Below are 21,744 nucleotides of genomic sequence, written 5' to 3'. Positions count from 1 at the left end.
TTTATAGGAAAATTATATCATACAACCAAACTTTATGTTATACACAAGGAGTGACAAATTGTTTCACCCGAAATGGTCCCTCATGGGTGGGTAAGAAAAAATATGACGTGAATCGGAAGGAGAGGAAAGGAAGAAGGCGTGGGACCCGCGGATGAGTTTTAACATTGAAGCATTGAGATTGAAGGCTCACACGCTTGAATTCGTTCTAAGTTTCTAACATTTCAAGTTCGCACAGCGGCAGCCGGCTTTTCCTTTCCCTTTCTTTTCTTTTTCTTCCTTTTGTTTCTCCTTCTCCTCCCTTTTTAAAAAGCAAACACCACCCACACCATCTTCCTTTCTCATTCTCTTTCCTTTCTCTCTCTCTCGCACTATATAATTTCAATCTCTCTCTTCTCTTCTCTTCTCTTTGATCGTTAAGCTGTACTCCATCTGATCCAAAACATTCTCATTTTTCTTTATTATTTGTATATTCTCTTTCCGCATTTCATGATCTGTAAGTCCTCTTTTGTTTTTTTTGTTTTTGTGATAATAATTTAGAATTAGGGTTTGTGTTTTGACTTCATTCCAGCTGAGGTGCTCATTCTTTGACCTTAATTTTATTTTTGTTGCTTTGGGGAAGCTGTTTTTGAGGTCTTTGTTCCCACACTCAACTGCCAATGCTGGAAAGTTTTGGATGCAAGAGTTTTAATTTATCTTGCCCGGTTTCCAGAGACCACACTGGGGAGTCTTCCCCCTAATTATTGCGTTTGATCTAGGAAATTTTGTTTTTGTTTTTGTTTTTGTTTGTTTTTTGCTTTGAAATGGTATATCTATTGTTGAAGATTGGATCTTTTATGTTTTTAATTGGGTTCAATTGACTTAGAAGATTTGTTCTGTTAGTTCTCAGATGGTGAAAAGTTCAAGATTTGGAATTTGTAATTTGTTTTCCTGCATCTTATCAGCAAGCAAAGTGGGTTTTTCTTCTTTATCTTTTGGTTTTTACATTAAAATTCTAAAAAATGAGCCGAATTATGAGTTTAGGTTGAGAAATGTGTTGAAAATAGTGATTCTGGTACTTGATTTTTTGTTTGCTCGAAAAAGTTTTCATATTTATTTTCCTGCATTTTCTAAGCAACCAAATTGGTTGTGCTTCTTTGTCATCACATTTAATTTATTGGGTTGGTGCAAAATGAGCCAATTTGTGATTTTAGGCTGAGAAGTTTCTTTACAGTAGTAGCTTTCTTATGATAAGGTTCATTCTGAGTATGGTCCTGTTTTGATGATAGGAAGAGTAGTTCAGTTGGAACAATGACGAGGGTAGGCCGTGATTTCAGCAACACAATGCAAAAAGAGGCAGTGCCGGCAGTGTCGGCCGATGTGACATTTACCTCAAGTAGATTTCCCAACTACAAATTAGGACCTTACAATCAGATTATGGAGGCAAAGGAGGACCCTAAAGTGCTATCCATGAAGGAGGTTGTTGCACGAGAAACTGCACAGCTTTTGGAGCAGCAGAAGCGTCTTTCGGTTCGTGATCTTGCAAACAAATTTGAGAAAGGGTTGGCTGCTGCCGCCAAGTTGTCTGACGAGGTTCGGTTCTTTTGTGTTCCACCCTTGGTTTTAGTTTGTTTTTATTTGCCTTGACTGTTAAAGAAATTTGGGTTTGTTTATCCAACTCTCTGTTTGGTTGCCAAGAAACACAATAGAAAGAAAGGATGTGAAATTCAAAAATTTTCAGCTCGGTCCTTAGGACAAAGAAAACTCCACTTCACTAAGCCAAACAATTACACAAACTTAATGTAGTTGATTATTTCTTTTATTGATGAACATGCATAACGGGTAATATAAGGTGTTACATATTTCTTGTTTCCCTCTCCTTCCCAGTTTCTCAGCAATCAATAAAATGTGGAAAAAGGATGCACAACTATTTGGTGGTTTTCATATGAGCAAATTTTCCTTTTCTATTGATGCTAATCAAAAAAGATTTTTTTTTCCCTTTTCTTTTGATGAATTACAAAGTTACTGTAAGGCAAAAAAAAGTGGTGCAACTTAAGTATGCACAGCACCTATGGGACTGACCGAATGAGAAAGTTTCTTCTGTTTTACTATTTTTCTACCATTGGAGGAGAACTGGTGATGTTAGCCATTCATACAATTCAGGCTAGACTTCGAGAGGCAGCCTCATTGGAGAAACATGTTCTTCTGAAGAAACTTAGAGATGCACTGGAATCTTTGAAAGGGCGTGTGGCTGGTAGAAACAAAGATGATGTAGAGGATGCCATTGCTATGGTTAGTATTCTATATCCTATTCCTTTTTATCTGATAGTGCTTCTTGTTTAGAACCTCTTATGCTGCGTGTAGAATGACATGTTGGTTTATCTTTCTGCTGTATTATTTGAAACATTCATGAAAAAATGTCAATGCAAATACATTACCATGGCATACTCATTTTTGTTAAAAATTTATAATCAAAGTAAGGTTATAATGGGTGTAACAAAATCTACAGAATGATCCACAAGCTTCTTTATATCTCTCTCTTCCTTTCTCCCTTGTGCCCTCTGTCTATCGTTTTTTGATAGGCAAAAGAGCAAAAGAGCAAAAGATGTATTAAAGAGACAAAAAAAAAAAAGAAAAAAAAAAAAGAAGCTACACCAAGTTCTGTCTATCGTTGCTCTCTCCCTCTCCTCTGTGTTTCTCAATCCACAAAAGGATAGAATTTCCTTGGCTGTTTATTGCATGCATATTTTGCTGCCTTGCAGGAAAGAGGTAGTTTTTGTGCTGCAGATTCCATGGCATGCAGGGAGTTTTTTGCTTCTGTTGCATTGAAGCTCAATCTCCATGAGTAACCATTTATTATTCCTGTCATGTCATGCAATCCAGTTTTTATAAGTCCTAGGCAGTTGGCAGCTTGGATAAGCATATCTCTCTCTCTTGGTTTGGGGTTGTGGTTGAATTTTTATTTACTTATTTGCAAATATATTCTTAAAAAAATATAAATCCTGTTGGCATATCCCACTCAAAGAGAAATAACCTATACTATTGACAGGTCTACATAGACATCTCTGATCAGGAACAAAACCCATGAAAAGTATAAAGGGAACTTTGACAACATGAGGATTTTTCTGTTTTTTGTTAGTTATGGATGAGATTATTATGCATTTGCAGGTTGAGTTCTCAAATCTTGATATTGGTGGAAAGTCATTAAAGATGTTGACAATCTCTCAACATTAATTTTGATGTCGAAAATGGTAAATGAAGCTTCATGCATGTCAATGGAAATCAATAGTAATTTTGTGATTTAAAGTCAACATGTGATAAATAAAAATACATGACAAGTATGTGATACTTACAGTTAAAAATTATGTGCCTAATAGCCTTTGCAAAACCCCAATCAATTAAAACCAATTTAATACCAAAATATAGTAAAATGTTCACTTCTTCAAACAGATGGAAAGAAACTGAAGAGTTGCGTAAAAGGGCTATAAAAGATGCTCATCATGTGCGGTTACTGGTGAATCGATGATATTGTTATGTCACTTATAATGTTATTAAACTAGTAAGATGCATAGGGAGATTTTGAGATATCTCCCTATCTCTTTGATATCTCGGCATCTCTCTAGAACTTGCATGCTTTTTAAAAAACTGTTTGTCCAGTATGGTAACATGCAGAGTTTTATTTTCTTCTTGAGATCGCTCAAGAGAATTCATCTCATCTTGATGAGATTTAAGACCTTCACTTGGATGAAGCCATAATGGTGTATGCTGTCTGCTGATGTTATGACTTGAGTTGATGACGCTAGAGCATGCATTAATTCTAAACTAGAACTCAGGGAGAACATTTAGAATCAAATGGTTTTGAGATAAGTAGGACTAAAATGGAGTATAGTGAATGTGAAATCAATAAAATTAGGCAAAGAAATAAGCTACCGTCCTACACTTATTATTGTTAGGCTTCTATACTGACTTTTAATTATATAAGCTCCTGGAAACTAGTCTTTGAAGGATGATTGCCACACCATTGATTCTGCCAGAATCTCACCCTCTGCCCATCCCTACAGAATAGCATATGAATTTTAATGTCTTTCCATCCTGTCCTAACAGTTTGACAAAACCTTACCAACTGCATAGTCATTCAGAGCAAAGCCTTGTTAAGTATACTGCATATCCAAACTCCTAATGCCTAATTTCATTCCCTTTTGGAGAACACACAACCTCCCATCTCAAGAGTTTGTCCTGCCACCAACGATATCTTTCTGTAACCTCTCTAATTTTTTCCTCATTGATGGTGGATTGATAAATAAAGACATGAGATGCACTGATACTGGATAATGGGCTTTGATCAGTGTTAGGCTATTGGCCTGCCTCCTGTAAATAAATAGTGTTTCAATCAATTGCCACATCTTCTCAAACCTTTCCATCATAGAAGCCCAGATGGTTGGATAATCTCTATGATATTTTGCAGCAGACTAGACCACAAAGAATTTCATGAGTTCTAACAGAGAATGAATTTATTGTGAGTCTTCTTTCATATGGAGTACTCACCAAATTCTATCTCTATGTCAGTTTACATACAAACATTGTGCCACAGATGTGATATCAGAAGAAAGAGCTTGAAGTGCAAAAATTTCTTTTCTACTAGGATGGTTCTTCTGTTACCATATATCTGGATTTTGAGTTTTCCATTTGTCTTTAATGTTACTTCTGCTCCCTTTCAAGTGAAGCAAATAATGAATATGCCAAATTATGGGTACTACCTCCAGGTGGAAGCTTTAGCAGTTCAGCTGACTCAAAGGGAAGGGGAATTAATTCAAGAAAAGGCAGAAGTGAAAAAGCTAGCAAATTTTCTTAAGCAGGTAATGCAATTATTTTTCATAAGGCTGGCATTGTTGCTCTGTTTTGCGTTTTAGAATTCTTATATGCAAAATGTTCTATTTTTTTATTTGTCTAAAAATGCATGTAGAAGTTAATGAATTCATTGCTTCAAAGTTTCATGACTCTAATGTAAAACCAATTTTGTGTGTATGTTGTACTTGTTGTGTTAATTAGCTTGGGAATATGTTTTAGGTAAAAGAAATTGCCTAACTTTTCCAGTGCTGTTGTTTTAATAGTCAATGTAACATATAAAATCCTTTTATATAGCTTTATTATCACAAGCCATGTATAACAATACAAGCATTCAGTTTTCTCCTCTCTTTCAGTAGTTCATTGAATACAAGAGTATGTAAAGGTTCTTTTTAGTCAGCTAGGGATTACCTTTGACTTGAGGACCTCCTTTTTCCATCCCAGTTGAGAATTAGATTGGTGTTTTGTACCAAATTACCAATGTGGTTAAGGATGTATGGTTTTTGGTTGAGTTAGGGGTTGGAGATGAGTCATGGGGCAATAATGTAGAACTTGGTTTAAGGCTTCAAGAATATGTTCAAGATGTATTCTTCTCAGGTTTTGAACTCTTTATGTCAATTTACCAGCCTGGTTTTACCATTTATAGCTTACTAAAGAATCCATATTTTGATGCCCTCTTTTCACCAATATGAACTGACTGATATTTCTGACTACATAGTAGTAGCGCACTACATAGGATTTTAGTTATTCTACCTGATCAAATGCTGTTTTCTTTTATCATTTTATTTCAAGACCCATCTTCTCTCAATTCTCATGTTTATTACTTAACAAATGATCATATGTAGAGATATTTCACAGCAACATGTAAATTCTTACATAGTGAGATTTTTTTTAATAACAAATGCTATCCAAGCGTTAAATTATCCACGAAGATGACATTTAATTTATGTATGATTTATCAATTAGCTGCTACCTCTCTCTCTCAGTTCAAAATAAAATTTGTAGGAAAGTACTTGTTTTATATGTCTAGAACATACCTTGGCATAATTTGAAATTAGAATAAGTCAATATTTTTACTTTCTTTTTTAAGATTGTAAAGTATTATATGGTTCGATTGTTACAGAATCATGGCTTTACATAGAGTATGCCACCACAGAGATCTTATGACTAGGGTGTCACATAAAGATAACTGGCCCAACTTAGTATGCCTCCTTATTGAATGATCATAGTTCCAAACAACTGCTATGATCCCATGATGTTGAGAAAGTTGGTGCATTAAGTATGCATGGACTGCGTATACTCCCTTGCCCCATTGATATATTCTCTATTTTTCCTATCAAAAACAAAAGAGGAGTATATATGAACTGCAATATTTGTGGCTACATTTAGTCCTCTTTCCTCTCTTTTAATAAGTGGAATGAGGAGGAAAAATGTGACCCTGTAGTTTAGACTTCTAGTGATATTACTGATAAGAAGAGATTAGTAAATTGTGAATGTGGAAAATGGATTTTAGAGATGAGGGACACATGGACATGGATATGTCCATGTGGAAAAATATGTTTGGTGGATACACTGATAGACATGTCCATTCTGAAGTAAAAAGAGGCGTCCATCAGTGTTGCTGTTCTGTCTTCTCAAGAATCTAAAGAAAATGAGGAAGCTTCTTCTCTAAAGAAGTGATTTTCATTACAGTGTATCTGCTGTACACTAGATGGCTTAAATAGAGTTGATTACTAACTAATCTTCTAAAAGTGTACTAACCAACCTTCTAATGGATTTCTAACAGAAGCAACAAGTGTCCTGGTTGTTTTAACAACTTAATACAACTACTAGCCTTGACATGTCTAGAACAAATGTAGTAGATGATGAAAATGACTACTGGTTGTAGTTGGATGCACTTCAATATATATATATTTTTAATAGAAAATAATGCATATAGCACCAAAAGGATGCACTGAAGTATACAGGAGTTGAATGCACTTGAATATAATATCCATGGATGGATATTTGGGAAAAGGGAGATGTGGACACGACCATTCTGAAGTAAAAAGAGAGGGATCCATCAGTATTGCTGTTCTTTCCAGAACAAATATGGTATGATGAAGAAAATGACTACCAGTTGTAGTTATATGCACTTGAATAAAATATCCATGTGGTAAAAGATTGTTGGTGAATGCATTGATGGCTGAAGCTCCTATAACAAATTTGACGATGTTTGAGGTAGATGAGGGGGACCCTTCTGCTGGGCCTTAAAACCTTGCATACTTTTATACTCTGCAAACAACGACCATATTCAAAGGAAATAGCATATGTGGTCTTAATTAAATGTTGATACCCAGATTGAGATCTCTAATATCTATTAGCTTCATTATATGTTTGCCAAAGTTTTATTCAAAGTTTCAATGTTCTCTATTAATTTCCACTTTTCTTAAATTGATAATACATGATTCATACCTCCATTGAAATCTGTGTTTTTAGAACCTTGATTCGATGGTTAATATCAACATGTTTTTATTTTTTGTTGCTGACAACCAAAAGGTTGGAAATTAGCTATTATGCTCATCAATGCATTATGGATTGTGTAAACACCAAGATGACCATTCCAGTGAGGCCAAGATTAAAGAAACTGGGTAGGCTTACCATTCTAAAATCAATGCATCTTCCTTGTCAGCTAGAGTCCCCACAATGTTGACACTTGTCCCCACTAAAGAGGGAAGACTGTAGCACTCATGATGAAGAAGGTTCACCAAGGTCCAGATAATACAACCCATCATTCTCACTCATGCCCTGACCTAATCATCCTCTTCATCAGTCTTGAAAAATGCATGAAGTGAGAGAAAAGTTATGAAACAATTTAAGGCTTCATTAAGTACTTACAGCAAGAGAATTAAATGGAAAGTTAGGAGCTAGAAGGTAATGATAACAACTTAATAGGGTGTCAGGCACATTGCCCAAGAATAGACCTATAAGAGCCTTTGGCTAAAAAATGTGATGGTTAATAGGTTCTAAATCAAAGAAGAGATGATTTAGTGAGTATGTGGAATTAGCTTCAAAGCTAATGGCCCATGATGGAGAAGATTAGTCCAAACATGTGGTATTATTTGAATTGGCTAACGTAGCAATGAAAGAGAATGGAAGGCTGTTTGTAATGCCTGGATGAGTTCATTAAGTTTAGTGAAAGTAGCATGATGATTGAGTCAGGAACTGCATGTCCAGATGTAACAGAAAGCTGTAGTGGCATTAGTGACTTGATGCACATAATCTGGCTTATCATATTTCACCTAGCAATAAGGCTCAATAGGATTGGTACCACCATAATGATCACACTTCATTACTACATCCACTTCCACAAGAACTACCATGAAGGCCACGATGGCCACAACCACCATAAGAACTATTGCAGCTTCTACTGTTAAGCCGTAATGGAGCCTTATTCTAAGGGGGATCTCGATTGCCAAGAGTAAGTGTTAATAGCAGTAGATAGAGTCTTGCTAGCAAGAATATGATCTTTAAAACCTTTAGGCTTCACACCCAAGTGATCTTTGTATCACTTAAAGAAAATAGTGACAGTTGAAATTTCATCATTCATTAATTGATTCCTCTTCAAAAGACAGATCAACAATTATATAGAGCTTCTTTAGGCTTCACACCCAATTATAACTCCTTGGAACTAGTCACATAGTAGTAATGCAACTTGAAAATAACAAAAACTTAAGACAGACTACTAAACCACATTAAAGACTATTGAAAAATGACAATATTAATGATGGACAGTAGTAACTTATGACCATTGGCGAGGTCCACAATTTGATTTCTAGAAAGCACTTAAAGGCTGAACCCATATTGAATTATATAAAATCCCAGCTAAGCCCATTATCATCTGGAGAGTGCCAAATTAAAGTTTGGGCCTTGGATCCCATTCCTTTGCCCCTTTGATAAAGTTTTAAAGGTTGCATCACCTTCTAATGACATTTCTGTTGTGCTAGTTCATTAGTGAAAGACCATGAAAATTTTCAAAATTTTAAGGGTGCTATAATCTTGAAAGAGTGGTTTACAACTTAATAGCCTAAGAAATGTGACCCTATTGCAAAAATGTCTGTGCAAATGAATCCCAAATTTTCCTAGAGGTATGACATAACTCAAATATAGTTGCAATATGGGGTTCCATTCTATGGCATAACCATCTAACCACGATGGAGTTTTGACACATTCAATCTTCATTTTCCATAACCTTCGTATCTAAAGAGGGATCATATATTTGTTTTTTTTTTTGACTTCTTATTTTTTTTTTTTTTTAATTTTTGTTTTTGTTGTTGGGAATGATTTATGCAATCCATAATAAACTCTGGGATTGATCAATGCCAAGTTAGAAGTAGAAAGTTGTGAGATTAGGAAAAAGAAGTGAGAGAAGAAAGGAGAAAAAGAAAGCATAGAAAAGTCTAGGTTTGTTTTACTTGACTTTCCTATACCTTCTTAGCTATTTATATTATTAACTAAGATTGCCAAAATACCCCAAGAAACTAATACCTAATAACTAATAAATAATTGTTAATAGAACATGACAAAATAAAATAAACTCTTAACAATGATCTAGGGAGGAGAGGAAGAAGAAAGGGAAGGGAGAGTCAAATAATCAATAGTATTTCTCTTCCAAATCAAATCTTATGAATATGACTCTGAGAAGATATTTTTGGTAGGTATGAATCTGAAAAGATATTGTTACTCTCAGGATTTGTTCTCATAAATAATAATGTTCCTATTATGTAATACCTCTGGAAACTGCTCCCTGATGTTTAATTGTTAATTTTGTTTGGTCTTGTATTTTAGGTTGTGGTTCTTCCCTTTGCATTTTTTTGAGGGTTTTGTTTGGTTTTCAAAAGATACACTCACCCTTTTGGCCTCACTTATTGAGAAGTGATGTCCATTTTCTTAAGCAGGCTTCAGAAGATGCTAAGAAACTTGTTGATGAGGAAAGATCTTTTGCTCGTGCTGAAATTGAGAATGCCAGAGAAGCAGTTCGGAGAGTGGAAGAGGCCCTTGAGGAACAAGAACGAATCGCTCGGGCCTCAGGAAAGCAGGTTTGTGCAATTTGTTTGAAAATTTTGTTCTGCACTTCTATTTATTTGTTCTTGTTTTCCTTGTTCTATATTCTTGAATGTTAAACCTTTTCTAACTTGCTTATTAGTGCTCCCAGACACCCCCTTCCCTCAAAAGAAGCCGCCACAACATCATATCACCCTCTTTGCAGCACAGTATTCTACTCTTTCATTTTTCTTAACTCGTATCACTAAATGTGTCAAATCTGTCTTCTTTTTATACCATCTTCTTGATAAAGCAATGGTTATATTTTAATGATTAGTTTATGACCTGTATGAAATCTGGCTACTGTGAGGAATATCAGAAACACATTGCAAGGAGAAGAACATCAAGTATAACATTTTTTTGTGATGGTAACTAGTAAGTTCTCTATGATAGAGTTATGCAAGTAACTAATAAGTGGTGAAGGGGTGTTGGGCGCTGTCAACTACTGTAGTCCTGATGCACCCTAGAGCAGATCTTTTATCCTAAACTGCAGATAGCCAAGCCTTCAAGTACATTTCCTCACAAATATATGTTATGTTTCTATTATTATTAGTTTTCCTTGCTTGTGCAGAGCATCAATCTGTTAAAAGTTTAGACATTGACTTTTTCTTTCCTTTTGTGTGTGTAGAATTCAATTTTTAAGGTTCAAGTAGTTGTTTGTTCTTTTCTTAGTGTGCCTCTTGTATTTGATTTTTGTCATTGTAGTTGTTGACATCCTTGTCATATTGCAAGCTCAAATTTTATTTTCTTTTTCAATAAATATACTCTGAATGATTATTTTAGGACATGGACGAATTGATGAAGGAGGTTCAAGAAGCTAGACGGATCAAAATGCTGCATCAGCCGAGCAAGGTACAATAAGACTTGGATAAGTGTAGTTATGAGTTACAGCATGACTTTGATGCATTCGTTGATATGCTGCAGTTATTGTTTAATTACTATTTCCATTCCATACACCAATTGACCTGTACTAAATATTGTAATAAACATAAAAAAACCTAGCTAGTGCAAAGAGTATGATGGATTAAAATGCTGCATCAGCCAAGCAAGGTATAATAAGACCTGGATAAGTGTAGTTATGAGTTACAACATGACTTTGATGCATTCGTTGATCTGCTGCAGTTATTGTTTGATTACTATTTCCATTCCATACACCAATTGACCTGTACTAAATATTGCAATAAACATAAAAAAAAAACCTAGCTAGTTCAAAGGGTATCTTCAATAGATGATGAAAGTAAAAGTTGTACAGAGGGTTGAAGTTCAAAGATATCTTTTTTCCCTCACTTTTAGAAGTATGTGATATGATGAGACTTGTACTGTTGTAATATTCATTTTCTATAATTCATACAGCAGTGTTAATATTGTGCTCTTCTGCCAGAATTTAGCTCTTTTGAGTATAAATAAATGTATGATTGGATATATATATATATCTTCCTATTTTAAATGTATGTTCATTTCTTGATTGAGACTTACAAGTGAATTGAACATGAATTTGAAGGTTATGGACATGGAACATGAGCTTCTAGCATTAAGGCTTCAGCTTGCAGAAAAGTCTAAGCATTCTCTTCAGCTCCAGAAAGAGGTTTGTTTCAAATTTTATATCACCATTGTCAAATTTTGTAGATTCAAATTTTTCATGATTTCCTTCTCAAGTTCTCAGGCCTTGCATTATTTTTTATGACAATTTGTTGGTAACCCTCTTCTTTTCCTTTTGGGTTGATATTAGAGGATGCATGCTAATATTTAGTTTTACTTTCATGAATTCTTCTTGCACCAACTATTATATTGTTTTATTCTTCCTTTTTTTTTTTAATATATATTTATTTATTATGGTGCAGGTTCATTGCATTAGGTCTATTGCTTGCTTAGTTAACCTGTAGGATTGTTATGTATTTTGATTTGAAATCGTTTTTGTGATCTTGAAACAAGCTAATATAGCATCCTCTTCCTCCTTCCTTTTTTTAAAGTATGAATTAAGCAAAGTGAATACATCTTTTTTCTCTTTGATAAGAAACAACAATGTATTAAATTTAGGTATCAAGAAGTACAATAGAAGGATGAGGAATCCTCCCAAAAAACAAAGAACTAAACAGAAGGTATGTTGGACCTCCAAAGTACTAAGTAAACTTATACAACAGTAAAATACCACATGGGGGGAATATACAAAAAGAGATCATAGCTCTGCAAATGAATAATATCCTCCTAAGCAATCACTCCTTGCTAGCCCACACCTTTCGAACTACACACCAAAAACCAATTAAGTTGAACCACATTAAGGGGAATGCCCTTAAAAGTTGTGGTGCAAGAGGCCCAAAAGGAGGCATAGAAATGAATATATCCCAAAGAGCCTTTGAAGTCCACGCCTTTTCTTAAAAAATCTTAGCATTTCTTTTCCACAAGACAACCCAAATCCGAGTGACATAAGCAGTTTGCCACAAAATCTTGCCTCTAATGGAACTTCCTAATCTCGTATATGAGATGGTCATCATGTTACATATATTCCTAGAAGGAACCAAGTCTAAATTTGCCAATGTGCATAATCTGTGGCATAACCCCAAAGTCAATGGACAATGTAAGAAAAGATGATCTATTGTTTCTCCACTCTCCATACACAACAAACAACATGACTAAGGGCTTTGTAGGTCTCAATTGCAAAGTGGATACATCTTTGGAAAAATGAGTTGCAAATATAGTGGTTTGCTAAGTTTGAGCATTAAAGTCCTCAAATAATTATGTTTTAATATAGTTTGAAACTTTGAAAAAAACCAAATATGCATACTTTTCCAATGCTAGTTATTGGAGAGCATGATATACATTTTGGATCTAAATCTTAATAGTTTAAGCATTTAGGAAAATTAGTTGTCTTACATGCTATCCTAGTCTCCTTTAGTGGGAGATCATGAGTGTGAACCTCACTACCTGTTTATTTCCTCTAGTTTATTGAGCCCAAATAAGGTTGTTTATGATTTGTTTGCATACAACTTGTCTGTCTCTCCATGTGAGGGCATGAGGTTGCATATGAGGGAGAGTGTTAGAGAGCATGATGTGCATTATGGGTTTAAATTCTAACAGTTTAAGCTTTTATGAAAATTAGTTGTTCAACACTATGTAATATAAATTTCTTTTCTCATACATCCTTAAATAACTTGGAAGTCATGTTAGTTATGGAAAAGCAACCAAAAACTTAGAATCTTTTTTTTTTTTTTTTTGATAAGTAACCAAAAACTTAGAATCTTTAAAATATTAATTAAGTTTGCTTAGTTTGGGAAAATGAGTTACGAATTTAGCATGAGTTGCACATATAGTGGTTTGCTTGGTTTGGTACTATGGGCATGAAGGTCTCTAGAAAATTTTGTCTAGTTTGAATGAGTTGCAATAGTTCAGTTTGTGAAAATGAGTTGCAAATATAGTGGTTTAATTAGTTTGGTCATCTTATTATGCTAGTTCGCGAAAATGAGTTGCCAATACAATGGTTTGATGAGTTTGGGTGTAAGAATGAGTTGCAAATATTTTTTTTGATAGACAAATAAAGAAATTATTTGAACAACACCAAGCAATGTCACACCAAAGCACACAGGCCATATACAGAGGATGCCAAAAAGCAAAAAAATAAAAAAGAAAAGGCAACAAAAACAAAGGACCCTAACCAATCCATAATGTCAATCATAGTTAAGGACTCCCCATCAATATGCCTTACAAAGAAAAGTAGGTTTTCACGCTTGATAAGATATTTCTTTGCTTTCAAAAAATTTTTGATCTATCTCCTTCCATGATATCTAAAATACACATAGCAAGGCAACCCTCCAAACCTATTTTTGTTTTTTTCCCATAAAAGCATCATGCAACCTTAAGAGGGTTTATCTTACCAAACTTGCCATCACCTAAACAATTCCAAATAGGGAAAATACCAAATTCCATACCACCTTTGCTCTGACACAATGCAGATGGGTGTGATCTACTGACTCTGTCTTCCTTACATAGAATATATCAATTTACCACATCCCACCTTTTCCTTTGCAACTGGTTCAAAGTTAGAACTTTGCCCCAAAAAGCTTCATAGACACAAAAAAACTTACTTCAGTTGGAATGATAAGATTCCAAATAGCTTTCATTGGGAAAACTTTCCGCTCTTTCCTGCTTAAAAAAGGAGTAGATTTATTTGACTAAAAAGTTCCTTTTCCTTACATCCATGCATTCTGTTATGTCTTCCTCATCCCTTGTAACATTCTTACCCTAAAGCCTTTCGATTTCCTAATCATTCATTTTCCTTGAAAAGTGGGGATTCTAATGCCCTCTATCACCTTGTCGATTCCATAAATCCACCACCCCACATTCTTTGTCAAAGCTATGGCATACAAAGAGGGGAAAGAATCTCTTAAAGTAGAATGACAACACCATTTATCTTTCTAGAACTTCACCCTTCTAATATTTCCTATGCTGAAAGAGGTTTTGTTATTAAAATTCCCCCAACCTCTCCTAATGAGCTTCCACAACCCTACACCAAAACCATCCCTACTCTTGTGGGAGCACCAACCCTTCTCTTATTCCCCATATTTCTCAGCAATCGCACGCTTCCAAAAGGACTCATTCTCATGGGTGTACCTTCAGATCTACTTGCCTAGTAGCATCTTGTTAAGGATTGATAGCTTTCTAATACCAAGGCCTCTATTATATTTCTCTTTGCAAGTGATATCCCATCTCACCAAGTGCGTTTTTTTTCTCTAAAGATCCCTTTCCCTGTAAAAAGTCTCTTTGAATCTTCTCAATCTGGAACTCACTTTTTTAGGCATGACAAATAGATACATGATAAATGGGTATGATTAACATAGTGCTCTAGATAGAGTAAGCCTTCCACCAATGGAAAGATATTGCTTTTTCCATATAGCCAACCTCTTGTCAACTTTCTCTTCCACTGAATGCCAACCAACCCTCGGTTTAAAGTCTGCTCATAGAGGAAGGCCCAAATACGCAAGAAGGAGTTCACCCTTTCTACAACCCGACTCAGCCACCATTTCTTCAATGTTAGGAACATTGCCCATCGGAATTAACTTGCTTTTCTCCGAATTGATCCTCAAACCTGAGATGATTTCAAACCACATTTTATCCAACTGATCATTTTTGACCAAACCCTATTTTGTCAAGGATTTCTAGCAAATAAGCCTGACAAACATGATCATAAGCCTTTTGTGTGTCAAGGTTGCATGTCAAACCATTCAAATCATTTTTCAAACTTGATTCAATTGCTTCATTGGCATTAAGAACCACATCCAAGATTTGTCTCCCCTCCGCAAAAGCATTCTGAGAATTAGAAACAACTGACCCCACCATCTTTTTCAACTTATTTACCAAAACCTTAGCTATTAGCTTATATAAACCACTCACCAAGCTTATAGGTTTGAAATCCATCAACTCCTTTACCTCTTCATTCTTAGGGGTCAACACCAAGAAAGTGACATTTAACCTTCTTTCAAAAGATCCAAACACATAGAACTCCTTGAAGAAGCCCATCATCTTTAGCTTCACAAAATCCTTCAGTGTTGCCAAAACACTATTGTGATACCATCTGGACCTGGAGTTTTATCTTCATTCATTAAATTCAAAGTTGACACAAACTACTTCTCTGAAAAGGGAACCTTCATCACCTGAACATCATCCCTGCCCAAAGGCTCCAACAATATCCTGTTGATACTTGGTCTTCAATCACTTGCATCAGATAAAAAGCTTTAAAAGGACTGAGTTACGCAATTTGGAGGCGTATGGTGTGCATCTAAAATGGAAACTTCAAAAAAAAAAAAAAAAAAAAACTGTGATGCAGATGAAAGTTCTTCAAATATGGAATATGTTAATGTGGTTTTTATGGCAAAATGACGATAAAAGTTCCAGTAATCTTCTGCCCTAGATGTCTGTTGGTACAGTATTATGTAGAGGATATAGCTATCAAAAAAAGTATCATGTAGAGGATATGTATCATACATTGTGATTAATTGTTGCATTTTTTTCCCATTGCTCTTTCCAGTTGTTAATCAGCAAGAGCAGGAGGGGTGAGGAAAACATGTCTGATATGTATGAATTAGATGGTCCTGAAGCTTTGGGCTCGTTTTTGCAAATTCAAGCTTGCTCTGATAAAGCTCCAGATCTTTCTCATTGTTCAATTCAGTGGTATCGTGTATCATCTGAAGGTGGTAAAAGGGAGCTTATTTCAGGTATACTTATATATCCTTTCATTCTTTCTCCTTTACATGTTCCTGACTCCTGTTGAATTCAATATTAAATTGAACAATCTACAAAAACAGCCTTTTGCTTTACCATCAAATGAAGGAAAAATGCTTCTCTTCCCACTGTTATCACCACTTTTTCCACCTTGATGAGTTGCAAGTGGTTATTGAAGGGAGAAAAAAAGTGGAGGTTGTAAGTGGTGATTGGAGGGAAAAATATTTATATTTCTTATTCATATTCTTTTATCCTCTTTTTTTTCCCTCAAATCACCACTTGCCCTCTCAGTAAGGTGGTAAAAGTAGTCATAAAGATGCTGAGAAGAGGAGCAATGCTCTGGAGGAAGATATTCCAGAAGAAGATGTTTGTGGAGATCGATGACGAACCTGTTATTAATCTTATCATACTCTTTATGACACTGAATCAAGGGAAGAACCGGCATGGGATGAGTCTAAGCTGTTATGCATTGAGCTGAGTTTATTTTATTTTATTTTTATCAAAAACAACTAATTAATTGATATGAATTAAAAAATATAATAAAGGATTAAAAAAAAAAAAGAAGAAGAAAGAAAGAAAGTAAAAAACATGAATAGATTGAAGTGAAAGAGGTAAAAATAAACTTATGCAAACAAAATTTTAAACAAGCTATAAGCTATAACGGCTGAAAGATATGACGAAAATATATAAGCCAAAGATAGAAGAACACTACTCGGGGCTTAAAAGTCCCCTATAAAAGGTACAAGCAGCTTGGCTACTTGGTTAGCTAGCTGTTCTGCAATGTGATCAGCTAAAAGCAGACCCAAGAGAGACCATCCAAGTCACTGCCAACATATGCCTAGAGGGGCAATCAGAAAAATTACTTTAGTTTTTAATCATGTAACTTTTCGTGATCGATCTTAGCTATTGATAATCACTTTTTACTTTGTAGGAGCCATCAAATCAGTTTATGCTCCAGAGCCCTTTGATGTTGGGCGAGTCTTGCAAGCTGATATTGTTTTAGATGGCTACCAAATCACATTGGCAACTGCTGGTCCCATTGATCCAGGTGTGATATTTCTCCTGGTTCTCCAACTTAATTTCTCTGATTATGTAGTATTTGTTTCTGCATTGCTTCATCTATCTCCCTTAAAAATATTATTGGTTTGCTATTATCTTACCATACTTTTCTTTATCAGCTGCTGGTTTGGGAAGCTATGTGGAGGCCCTTGTGCGGAAGCATGACACAGAATTCAATGTATGTTATCATTATAACTTTCACAAGTTCTGTGTTCCACAATCAGTATTTCTGTTATAACCTGTTTTTAGATTGCTATTATCGTCACAGTAGCTGGGTGATGTCATCAGGTGTAATGGATGATACTTAATGGCACACACATTAGATTAAAATGTAATGGATTTTATTCGATCTATGAATGCTGAAAATGCATTTAAAATTGAGAATTAAATTTTATAGAAAGATACGGTTACTGGAACATCCATGCAGTCACAGAAATACATACTTGGTGGGTGTTATTAATATTAATACATCTTTTATGATTGCACTGAGTAGAGACTAATAGGATGGGTCCCATAGCCTCTTCATTTGAGATCACTTTGAGTTTGGTTCTAGCCTCATTTCCTTGCTACTCTTGTTGATAAATGTAACGATGGCTTCTATACTTCCATTATCTCTCTATTGATACTGAAAGTATAATGGTGAAGAATACTTGGACATTTATGAGGTGGCTGATTATTGCTGTTTTGGAGCCGAGGAAGGTGGATGATATCCAGGTGAATAGGGTATGCCAGATTAGATAGTGCAGGAATAACCACATGATGGAGGTGGATAATTTGGGGGTGGTGGCAGTGGTGGTGGATCACCATATGATTTTTTTGATAGGAAAGATCACCATATGATTTAGATGATTCACTATGTCAAGTCTCTAAAGCTTCTCAACATACAATAAGAGGAAGAACCCCTTTGTAATCCTTGATGTGCACCTTTTTTTCCTCTATCTTGTATTAACTGGCAATAAAGAAAAGACACATTAAGAACACCTAAAGGGGGGCACTCCTGTATCATAATTATAGAAAGAGTTCCCAATTCATGACATTCACCACAATAACCTCCAAAACTACTAACATTGTCCTTTCCCTAATAACCATATCCTTCACTGTTACCACCTCAGGATTTGCATAATCATCAATGTTACTTAAATTAGGTCAGGGCTTACTTTTAAGATGTAATTTAAGAATGGACTTGGGTTGGCTGTGGGAGAGTACTTAGTTGAGTGGGTTAATTCATTCCTGCATGTCAATTGGGGTATCATATTGTCATTAATATCTTCCAAATTTACCCAGTTTGAATTATTTTGACCATCTAACACAAGCATTTCCCATACTTATCATAGAGACAATGAAGCATCTTTCTTTATTATGAAGTCTAGGTTTGTGGGGTTGGAAATCTTATTGTACTAACTATTGACTTCTGTATATTTAGTGCCATGACTTCAGTCTTGTAATGGACCTAGACTGGTCTATTTCTCTCAGCATAATAAAGTCCATTCCTTGAATTGGCTCCTGACTTTTACTGCTAGTTGTTGTATAATTCAGTAGTGGCAATTGGGACCGTTATGTTTGTTTTGGGTCATATGGAAGGCTAGAAATTCAATTGCTCTTGAGGATTGCGTGCTGTCCATTCAAAGGGTGAAAGTTTCTTTTGTGTATTTATTGTGGTCGGAAACCAATTTGTGGATAAAAGATGGTCCGACCTTAATAGATTTTATAGAATGGGTGTGTTTGCGATAAGGGAGTAGATTTTTTGTTTTTTTCCTTGTTGTATGGGCCCTTTTGTAAGGGGGTGAGTTCCCTTATATTGTATTTTTGTGGGTCGCTATTTTAGCACCTCTTTGCAATACAATTTTATACTTATTGATAAAAAAAAAATAATTCAGTAGTGGATTCACCATAATGGTTCTACCATTGAGAGACGTGAAATGAGAGCATGATATACATTGTGGGGTCCAAATCATAACATCTTAAGGTTTTAGGAAAACTTGTTGTCCAACATGATATCAGAGCTTTGTTTAGTGGGAGGTTGAGTTTGAACCTCACCGTATGTTTATTTTCTTCAATTTGTTGAGCTTATGCGTAAGGCCTTAGGAGGCTGTCCATGATTCATATGTCCGAGGGTCTGTTTGTTTCTCCATGTACTTGTGTGGGGCCACACGAGTAAGGGTGTTAGAGAATCAAATTGATTTAATCCTAACTGTTTAAGCTTTTTAGAAAATTGATATCTGTAAATTTGTTATCATGTTTGTCCCACAGAAAATAGAACAAAACCAGGTCAACTAAAAACCTTTAAAGTTACAAAATAGTATAGTTGATGTTTCAAGAAAATCAAATTGAAACCAATGGAAAAAAAAAAATTGCTCCACTGAGTCTTACAAACTCGAAACAGCCCAACTTCAGTGTCTGAGTCTATGTAACAGAGATTGAAACAGAAGACAAGAACCGAACAAGTGTTGTTGGCTAAATCTGCTACCCTTTGCATATGTTGGTGAATTCATATTTGGCTGAATCTTTGTAATGTATCACTGGTAATGTATTACTTATCCACTTTTGATGTTTCTTCTGTTGCTTTGCAGGTTGTTATAACCCAGATGAATGGTGCAGATCATCCATCAGAGTCTATTCACGTGCTCCATGTGGGAAAAATGAGGATAAAACTTTGTAAAGGAAAGGCAACAATTGCTAAAGAATACTATTCAACTTCAATGCAGGTACTATGTATCATATTTATTTATTTATCTTTTCAATTAAGATGATTGGAGATGAATAGGTAACATACTGGTCCAAGAATGTTCTACAATTTATCTTTAGCACCTTATTTTTCTTTTTCTGCAGAATAATTTAGGTTCTTGTTTGATTGAAATATTGTATGTAAGATAATTTGAGAAAAAAACTCTTTTTTCATTCCATGGAATTAAGCAAAAAATGCAGGTTTTCTTCTTACAATTATTTCTTTTTTGCCTAAAGAGATGGATGTTCATTAATAAAGTTCTATATTGATCCCATTCTGGCTCTTGGGTGAGAGCTTATTCCTGATTGGACAATTTACTTAGGAGACTTTTATGTTGTTTCTCTTCAAAATTTTGTTATAAAATAGAATGTATTCAAGATGGTCTAAGAGAGTTTTTTCATACTAGCCATATAGGTTTTTTAGGGTGCCCATTTGTTGCAAGTTTCTAAGCTTTATGTGCAAGCCATGCATGAAGTAATCTTCATCACTGGATGTTCAATTCTCACTTTTCCCTGTAATTTTTTAATGATGTCTTGCTTACATACCATTTAGAGTTAAAATCCTTTGTCATCATTAAAAACTAAGAGACGTGGATTCCTCAAGAGGCTAGGCTCTTGAATTGTGGGATGGATATGAAAGTTTTAGGGGCAATCATTTCTAACATTACTTTCTGATCTGTTAGCTCTGTGGGGTTAGAGGAGGAGGTAATGCTGCAACTCAGGCATTGTATTGGCAAGCGAAGAAAGGGCTTTCCTTTGTATTAGCATTTGAGTCAGAGAGGGATAGGAATGCAGCCATTATGCTCGCCAGGAGGTTTGCATTTGATTGCAATGTAAGTGATTCTCAACTGGTTATCTGTCTTATTTCAAAAACTTGAATTGTCACCTCTTTCCTTTTTTATCAATGGAAGAATTCTTAAACCTGAATTCTTAAAATTCCAGATCATGCTTGCTGGGCCTGATGACAGAGCTCCTCAAGGAACCTAACAAACGTGCATAGTTTTCGTCTTCACTTAATATGTAATTAAGTTGGTTTTCCTATAACATATACTTGAAAGAAGTTTGCGTTAGTTGAGCATGGCATTGTTGTGATTGTAATATTGGTTTCCATGATTCTTCCTTCTTCCTCCTTTTTCTTTCCCATTCCCTTCCACCGCCAAGGCATCCTTTTAGTTGCCTTTATGTCCTAATGTAACAAATTTTCAGCTTGCATTTGGAGAATTTATTTGCAGCTGTGTGTCAATCTGTAAAGCTTTATTTCAGTGTTGAGTGATATTTTGATGACTAATGCCTATATACAATTGTTGTTGTTAGTAATCACAATGTACTGTACTTGTTTTGAGATGTATGTTTTGAACTATACGTCTTTTGAGATTTAAACCAGCAGCTTATGTTCTATAGGAAGTAGAGAATGTGCTTGCACCTCCTCATTGGACTGTATATGGATGATAAACAATGGGAACCACAATATGATTCACATGACCGGTCCATGTGGCCGCATCGACAAGGAAAGATGGAGCTAGCAATGGGCAATTCATACAGAATGTCTACTCCCTCAGCAGGAGATTGTAAAATGTAAAGCGGAATAGGAGCTATCATTCCTCACAACCAACATTTGCTTATAGATCACCTTAGCTATGTTTGGCGAACTGCCACAATTGACCCATGCAGGTTCCGTATAATCTCAAACTGGAACGTGCTGAGGTAGGAGCGGAGGCAGCCTACACGATGCTGTAGTGACATCCCTCTGTAGCGAGCAGGAGGACCAGTGAGCTGCCCCAATTGTACTTACGTAAATAGTAGGATTAGGAAAATAGTAGGATTATGAATTGCTTCCCGTTAAAC

The 21,744-nt window shown here is 35.4% G+C and overlaps 1 protein-coding gene across 2 annotated transcripts; it reads left to right on the top strand.

Annotated features, from left to right (window-relative positions):
* The first annotated feature begins 252 nt into the window (after positions 1 to 252).
* Positions 253 to 21,216, top strand: LOC117926650 (stomatal closure-related actin-binding protein 1-like). 2 transcript variants are annotated; one of them, XM_034845839.1, is made up of 13 exons: positions 253 to 493; positions 1,266 to 1,569; positions 2,140 to 2,268; positions 4,740 to 4,832; positions 9,759 to 9,899; positions 10,687 to 10,755; positions 11,405 to 11,488; positions 15,923 to 16,109; positions 17,048 to 17,164; positions 17,295 to 17,353; positions 19,746 to 19,880; positions 20,583 to 20,732; positions 20,842 to 21,216. In XM_034845839.1, exons 2-13 carry the CDS (start codon positions 1,288 to 1,290, stop codon positions 20,884 to 20,886), a joined length of 1,491 nt encoding a protein of 496 aa, XP_034701730.1. In that variant the 5' UTR covers positions 253 to 493; positions 1,266 to 1,287; the 3' UTR covers positions 20,887 to 21,216. The 2 variants fall into 2 exon arrangements, with proteins under 2 accessions (XP_034701730.1, XP_034701731.1); XM_034845840.1 differs by lacking the exon at positions 253 to 493 and adding an exon at positions 542 to 949.
* The last annotated feature ends 528 nt before the right edge of the window (positions 21,217 to 21,744 follow it).

Source organism: Vitis riparia, chromosome 12 (genome assembly GCF_004353265.1).
Source record: "Vitis riparia cultivar Riparia Gloire de Montpellier isolate 1030 chromosome 12, EGFV_Vit.rip_1.0, whole genome shotgun sequence".
Taxonomy (NCBI): domain Eukaryota; kingdom Viridiplantae; phylum Streptophyta; class Magnoliopsida; order Vitales; family Vitaceae; genus Vitis; species Vitis riparia.
The sequence above is the reverse complement of the archived record's forward strand: the minus strand, read 5'-3'. Positions and strand labels throughout refer to the sequence as shown.

Excerpts from the sequence above, each read along its gene's own strand:
- LOC117926650 (XM_034845839.1), top strand. The coding sequence starts at position 1,288 with ATGACGAGGGTAGGCCGTGATTTCAGCAACACAATGCAAAAAGAGGCA. Across the intron at positions 1,570-2,139 it reads CCGCCAAGTTGTCTGACGAG|GCTAGACTTCGAGAGGCAGC; the intron begins GTTCGGTTCTTT and ends CATACAATTCAG. Across the intron at positions 9,900-10,686 it reads CTCGGGCCTCAGGAAAGCAG|GACATGGACGAATTGATGAA; the intron begins GTTTGTGCAATT and ends TGATTATTTTAG.